This window comes from Pseudozyma flocculosa, assembly GCF_000417875.1.
Source record: "Pseudozyma flocculosa PF-1 unplaced genomic scaffold scaffold00018, whole genome shotgun sequence".
NCBI classification, from domain to species: Eukaryota; Fungi; Basidiomycota; class Ustilaginomycetes; order Ustilaginales; family Ustilaginaceae; genus Pseudozyma; species Pseudozyma flocculosa.
In genome coordinates, this window is record NW_006920886.1 from 9,304 (window position 1) to 16,593 (window position 7,290).

General features: G+C 68.0%; 2 protein-coding genes across 2 annotated transcripts in view; both read left to right on the top strand.

The window, feature by feature from the left end:
- Positions 1 to 250: 250 nt before the first annotated feature.
- On the top strand, positions 251 to 4,051 carry PFL1_05094 (uncharacterized protein; the record flags this gene model as incomplete). The annotated part of the gene is made up of 3 exons (XM_007882625.1): positions 251 to 1,690; positions 1,835 to 3,836; positions 3,981 to 4,051. 3 exons carry the CDS (start codon positions 251 to 253, stop codon positions 4,049 to 4,051), a joined length of 3,513 nt encoding a protein of 1,170 aa, XP_007880816.1.
- Positions 4,052 to 5,319: 1,268 nt separating this feature from the next.
- PFL1_05095 (uncharacterized protein) overlaps positions 5,320 to 7,290 on the top strand; it is a gene marked incomplete at both ends in the record, with an annotated part of 2,640 nt that continues 669 nt past the window's right edge. Inside the window, 3 exons of the mRNA XM_007882626.1 lie at positions 5,320 to 5,458; positions 5,594 to 5,790; positions 6,205 to 7,179. Of these exons, the coding sequence (XP_007880817.1) occupies positions 5,320 to 5,458; positions 5,594 to 5,790; positions 6,205 to 7,179 (1,311 nt within the window). The remainder of the gene's footprint in view (positions 5,459 to 5,593; positions 5,791 to 6,204; positions 7,180 to 7,290) is intronic.

The window sequence follows — 7,290 nt, forward strand, 5'->3', positions numbered from 1 at the left end:
ACACGGTCATCGCCTTCTTGCTGCTCTGCTTCGAGCTCAACCCTGCTCGACCGACGCCGCCCGCCCGTCCGACTGCCGGCCTGCCTGCAGCACCACCTTATCTCGGCATCCGGTGTTTAGCTTTCCTCTGCACGACAGCCAGCCCAATCTTGAGTCTGCAGGCACAAGCTCCCCACGCACACTCTGCCACACCCTAGCCTCGATCCGGACGCGCCACCACGCCGTCCAGCTCCCGCGGGCAGTCGTGGCCATGTCGCAGCCACCCACGCCCTCGTCGTCCTCGCGGCCGCTCCCTCAGATGTACCACCAACAGCAGCCATCGCACCAGCCGGCACAACAGTCATCCTCGGGTCGCAACTCGTCGCCCCAGCTGTCTGCAGCTGCCTTGGCCGCCCTGACACCCCTGCGGCGTGGTCGTGGTCGCCCGCCCAAGAACAAGGAGCTCATTGCGCAGCGCGAGCGCGAGCGGATGGAGGCCGTGCAGCGGGCGCTCGAGCTCGGCATCTCGCCCGACCAGATCGAACAGCTCCAGCGCCAGCAACAGCAGCAGCTGCGAGATCGCCAGCAGCGCGAGCGGACATCGACCCCCCAGCGACCCATGCCGCACACGCCGCAGCGGATATCCAGGCTGGCCCAGCAGGCGTCGTCGCCCCGGCTGCGGCCACCGAGCGACCCCTACCAGAACGGCTCCACCTCGCCCTACCACCCGCCGCCTCAGCAGCAGCAGCACCCGCAACCGCAGTACCTGCACGCCCACGTCGTCTCCTCGCCCGATCGCGGCCTGATGTACGCTCCGGTGCATCCTGGCACCTACTTCCCCATGCAGCCACCGCCACCGCCGTCGGGCCCAGGGAGTACGTACCCGCACCAGCTCAATCCACAGGCATATGCCTACCAGCAGCAGCAGCAGCAGCAGCAGCAGCAGCAGCAGCAGGCATTACCGCCCCACTACGCATACCAGCAGCAGCAGCAGCAACAGCTCCAACAGCAGCAGCAGCAGCAGCTCCAGTTGCAGCAACAGCAGCAGCAGCAGCAGCAGCAAAGGGTCCAGCAGCAACAACAGTACCCCACGCTACCACAGCAGCAGCCTCCACCGCAGCAGCCGCAACAGCCGCAGCCCCCACATCAACCGCAGCAGCTCCAATCGCCCCAGCTGCCCGTCCAGCTGCCGCCGTTCCCAGCCTTTCCCGGCCACCGGCAGCAGCAGGAGATGCAAGCACAGCAGAACCAGGCGATGCAGCAGAACCTTTCGCTGCCCATGACGCCGTCCCGGACCTCGAGCGAGGCCGGCTCGGCCCATGGCTCTGGCGGTGCAATGGTGGCGGGTACCGGCCCGGGGGTCGCCGGAGCGACGTCTGTCGAGGGTGGAGGGACGATCATGACACCGGCAGGCGGCAGCATTGGAGCGGGCCTCGGGCAAGCCGTCGGCAACGCGGGCGCCTCGCCCGCCAGCCGCACGCGTGCGCGCAGAAGGAGCGAGCGGACCGAGACGAGCGAGCCGGAGCTCAAGGTGCCCGAAGAGGGCGACCTTGGGTGGATGCCCGAGGGCGCCGACGTCGAGCAGGCGCATGACGTTTACGCCGCCATCTTCGAGGTGGTGCGTAACCACATCGACAAGGCTGGGAGGCGGGTCGCGGAGCCGCTACAGGACTGCCCTGATCCAGAGTCGGATCCGGAGTACTACGAGAAGGTGAGTGCCGACCGTGCGGCCCGGGCTGTTGAGACTTACGAGCGCGCATCAAGACCACCGACTGACCCGCATCGCTGCTCTGCCCTCTGGCCCCCTGTCCGTCATCCCCCCGCCTGCACCTCGCCCTCGATCTTCCCTGCGCAGATCGAGCGGCCGACCTCGCTCGCGGCCATCGAGCAGCGGATCAGGGACCGCGACTACCCGAACGCGCTGGCGTTCGAGCTGGACATGCTGCAGCTGTTTGAAAACGGGCGGAGGCTGCACCCGATCGGCTCGCAGACGTACGGCGACGTCGTGACGCTGCAGCGCCTCTACCACCACCTCACCAAGGCGCGGCCGTCATGGGCCCCCAGCCGGCGGCGCACCTCGGTGGCCGACATCCAGGAGGCGGCGCGCGATGCCGACCCAGAGCGCCACTTTGCCTCGCGGCCGTATGGCCCCGGCTTCGCCAGCCTGGGCTCCGAGGGCGACCTGACGACGCGGATCAGCGGCAAGATGAAGACCTACTACGAGCATCTCAACTTCAAGGGCAAGGCGTACCGCGTCGGCGACTGGGTCCACCTCATGAACCCGTCGGACCCGACCAAGCCGATCGTGGCCCAGATCTTCAAGGTGGCGCGGCGCGACGACCAGCCCGACCAGGGCTACATCACCGTCTGCTGGTACTTCCGACCGGAGCAGACCTTCCACCCGCCCAGCCGGCGCTTTTTCCGCGACGAGGTGGCCAAGACGGGCTACTTTGCCGACCACCAGATCGAGGACGTGCTGGAAAAGGTGCTCGTCATGTTCTACACCAAGTTTATGCGCGGGCGGCCCAAGGCCGATTACTGGGACCCGCGCAGCCCGATCTACATCACCGAGAACCGGTACAACGAGCAGCAGCGCGTGTTTCACAAGATCAAAAGCTGGGCCAGCTGCGTGCCCGAGGAGATCCGCAAGGTCGAGACGCCGATGGACGTGTTTGACAAGTCGATCCCGGCACCGCCGCGCGAGGAGTCGCCGTTCCTCCGCGGCGTCGACGGGCCGGGCGCGCTGCGCGACGAGGATCCGTCGGCGGGCGAGGGGCTCGAGTTCCCCGACCTGTTCAAGGACAGCACCGCCGACGACCCGCTGCGGTCGAGGAAGCGCAATCGCGCCGGCGACGCCGTGGCCAGCGGTGCAGCGGCGGACACAGCGGGAGGCCCCACGTCGTCTGGCGTCGCAGTCCATCCGAGCCGCATGGCGCCGCTCGAGCTCTTCAACCACCTCGCCGGTCTCGTGGCCGCTCGCGTCAGCGCGCAAGACTACCTCAAGATCCAAAAGATGCTCAGCGGCCCGCAGGCGGCCACGCTCGACATGGCGCGCGAGAGCCACCTCCTCGGCGGAGTCGACCCCAATCTGCTCAACGAGCTGCGCAACGCAGCATTCGCCGCCGGTATGGCGGCCGCCAGTCGACCGCCGGCAGCGGCTGCACCCTCGTCGCAGCAGCAGGGCGGTGCACCAGCATCCCTGGTGGCTGCTGACGCTGCCAGCGGAGCCGGGCCGACCTCGGTTGGCAGCGACCTCGTTGGCATCGTGGCCGCCCAGAACGGCGACGGCGAGTTCGGCGACCTGCCCGAAGAGACCCGGCGGCTGTTTGCCGACACTCCTGAAGGCCAGGTGACGTGGACCCCGTCGAACCCGCTCGATGGGCCGGTGCAGCACGCGCTGCGGCAGAATGGCTTCTGGGACCCGCGAGAACTTCTGGGCTCTCCCTACAGCCTCGACTATCTCTACGACCAGGTGTCGCGCGTGGAGGCGGAAAGAGGAGCCGACACCAAGATGGACGTCGCCGACGAAGCGGCCGACGATGTCAGCGGCGATGCCCAGGCGGCGCGCCGCGCCCCGTCCGACGCCTCGCCGTCGTACACAAGCTACGCTCCCGGTGCGTCGGACTCGCTCGCAGCGGTCGCGGCTGCGGCTCCGAGGAGCTCGCCCTCGGCGCTAGCTGCAGTAGCCGCAATGGCCCCCGATGCGTCCGCCTCGGCGCAGCAGCCACAGCAGCAACGTCTGGAGCAGCAGCAGCAGCAGCAGCAGCAGCAAGGCTCCTTGACGCCGTTCATGAGCCAAAGCGGATGGGCGAGCGACTGGGGCGAGGACCACCAGAAGACGGCCGATGCGCTTGCAGGTGAGTGTCGGTGCGGACAGCGATCGATTTTCTCGTGGCGGGCCCGCGGGGCTCAGAGTGCTACCTGATGCTGACGCCAGCGAGTCTCGCTGCACGACCCCCCTGACTCTTCCGACTGCTCCTACATCCTGCCCGCGGATGCAGAGTTCGTCGGGCAGTATGACGGCACGCAGCTCAATCTAGGCGGCTTTGGAGGCTTCTACAGCTCGGACTGACGGTCGTCTCGCAGGCCAACAAACTTGCCGCGCTCGACGTCAGGTCGACACCGACATCGAGGACGCATCGCACCGCATTGCCTCACCTCGTCCTGCTTTCTTGCTCGAACCCCATCACTCCTGCGCTTGCCTGCCTGCCGCTCGTCGGAGCATGCGGACCACGGCGTGGTGGGGCTACCTGTAGACTCGCTCTTGGTCTCGGCCTGGCCCTCGTGCGCAATTGCCGTACCGTGGTGTTCCTTCGTCTACCAGCAATCCCATCGCTGGATTGCATCTCATCCTACTTGCGGTCGCACGTCTGCTGCCCCTGCGATCGCCCGGCAGTCTTTGGCTCTGGCCACGGCGAACCAGCCACCTTGCAGGGGTCGGACGGCTGAGGACGCCTGGCTGTGGAAATTTCTCGTGCGAGAGAAGATCGGGGCGCGGCATCGCCTAGCCTAGCCGCGTCGAAGCGGCTGGAAGGGCGTACGTGCAGGCCCAGGCCGAGCGATGAGCGGCGCTTGTTGGGGCCAACCAGATGGCTCGCCCGGCTGGCGCTGCCCGCTCGCCCGCCTTGATCACACGCCCCAGGCTGGATGGAGGGGGGGGGGGGCAGCGTGCGGGCGACGGAGAGGCGGAGGGGCCAGCCAGCCAGCCAGCCAGCCAGCCAGCCAGCCAGCCAGGCCACGTCGTCTGCCGATCCTGCTGGATGCGGGCGAGCGCTCACGTCGTCTCCAGGCTGGCTGCCCGTCTCGCATCGACCATCGTCACCCCCCACCACCACCACCCCCACCACCACCACCATCATCCCCCTTCATCCGCCTCGTTTCGTGCTCTCTCCTCCCTCGACCTCCTACCCTCTCCGTCACCCGTCACACGCCTCTTCGTTCTCGGCATACACTTCCCGCCTCCACTCTCCGTCTGCTCCGCTCGACGACCCTACCCTCATCCTTACGCTCTTCAGCACGGCCGACATACACTGTTCGCTCTCCCCTCTCCCTCCTGGCCCTCACTTGATCTCGCTTCGCGCATCGACGAACTCGACCTCACCCGTGTCTCGATCGGCGCGGCCACTGTATACCTAGCAACGCCTCCCCTACCCTTCGCCTGTTCCCATCCTCTGACCAACCCGCCTTGGACGACCGCTCTCGCCGGATCCAGGCCAAGCTCGGCATCTCGATACGCTGCTCCGCTTGCCCGGCCTCCAACCTCCTTCATCCACGCTTGGACTCTCCTCTCTTCTCTCTCTCTCGTCGACAGACCCACTCCGCACCCGACCCTCGCCCACCATGGCAGCTGCAGGAGGAGGCGGCGGCACCGCCGACTTTATCGGAGCTCTGATCTCGCTCATCTCCAAGTCCGACATCCGCTACCAGGGCTTCCTCGCCTCGATCAATCCCGAGCAGGCCACCGTCGCTCTCGAAAAGGGTGAGTCTCCGTTCCGCTCGTCTCGAGTTCAGGTGGATTCGCAGCGCCGCTCGCAGACCTGGCTGACCATGCTCGGCTCCTCGACTCTCGCCTGAACCTGACCCGACCCCTCCCCTCCCCTTGCCTCCCCAACAGTCCGATCCTGGGGCACGGAAGGTCGACTCACGGCGCTCGGACGCCCGCAGGAGGAGATCCCGGCCAGCGACCACGTCTACGACTACATCATGTTCCGCGCCGCCGACGTCAAGGACCTCAAGATCGACGACCCCAACCCGACGCGGCCTGACCCCACCCCGCCGCAGCCCGCCCTCAACGACCCCGCCATCCTCAATGTGAGTAGCCCTACAGCTTCTTCAGAGCCCCGCGCCGGCTCGCCTCGCCTCGCCTCGCCTTGGTTCCGCCCCGCCCTGCCCTGCCTGCCGCCGTCGCCGCCTTGACCCAATCGACGGGCGACGCATGATGAACCATTTACGGATGTAAAATGCCCTACGGGGCTAGCTTGTCCGAGAGCGCATAACCCCATGTGGATGCTTCCGTTGCCTTCCTTCTGATTCCGCCGTCGCTGGGCCAGCGGTCCTGCCGACGCCAAGGCGGGGCAGGGCAAAGGCAGAGGCGAAGGCGATCGGGCAAAGGCACAAAGGCGGGCGACGCCGCTCCTCGGTTCTCGCCGACGCGCAAGCGTGCTGACGCTCCCACATCTTTCCCTTCGACTCCTGCCGTCTTTTTGCGCCCTTCTGCTGCTGTAGTCGAGTGCCGCCCCGCAAGGTGGCTTTGGCGGCCCGGGCGGTCCCATGGGCGGGCCCTACGGTGGACCCGGCATGTACGGCATGCCTCCTCCTCCTCCTGCCGGACCCTACGGACCCGGCCCCGGTGGCTACCCTGGCCCCGGTGCCCCCGGAGCTCACTTTGGCGGCGGTCCTGGCCCCGTCTTCGGAGGACCACCTCCGCCAGCGCCCGGTGCCCGCGGCCCTCCTTCGGGTCAGCCGCCGCACGCGGCAGCCCAGCCGCCCGCTGCCGCAGCTGCAGTCTCTCCTGCGCCTGCCCCTGCAGCGGCTCCCGCTGCTGCTCTTGCTGCTGCTCCTGCTGCCACGGCGACAAAGGACGCTGCCAGGAAGAGCGCGAGCCCTGCGGCCGCTGGCGCCACCAACGGTCAAACCTCGACGCAGAAGTCGCCCTCGGCTGCCGCTCCCGCGCAGGCCTCGGCTTCAGCCGACAAGGTGCTCGAGGAGATGTCGAAGCTGAGCGTGAGCAAGCCGGCCGCCCCTCTGAGCACTACGCGGCTGCCTGCCTCGGCGCAGCTGCCCGCCATCCCCCATGCGGCCGCCGCAGCCGCTGCCGCTGCTTCACCTCCGGAACGTCGAGGCCCGCGCCCGCGCCGCAACCAGAACAACGGTGGCGGCCACATCCACCACGGCCACCTCCAGGACGTGGCCGGCCCTGTGTCGGTGCCGAACAAGGATTTCGACTTCGAGAGCGCCAACGCCAAGTTCAAGAAGCCGGGCGTCGCTTCGCCGGGCGCCGAGGGCCAGCCGGACGGTGGGGCGGCGAGGCAGGCCAACGGCGCCAACGGGGGCGGAGGGGGCCTGCTAGATGCCATTCCGCCGCCGCTATCGTCGGGCGACGGCAAGAGCTTCTACGACAAGAAGGGGTTCTTTGACAATATCTCGAGCGAGATCAAGGAGCGCTACGACCGAGCATCGCCGTCGAACGCTGCAGCCGCGGTGGCATCTTCCTCTGGTTTCGGTGGCGAAGGGGGCGCGGGCGACTTTGGGTCCCAGGGCGGCGCTGGCGGCGGAGCGGGGGGAGGCGGACGAGGCGGGCGCGGACGGGGC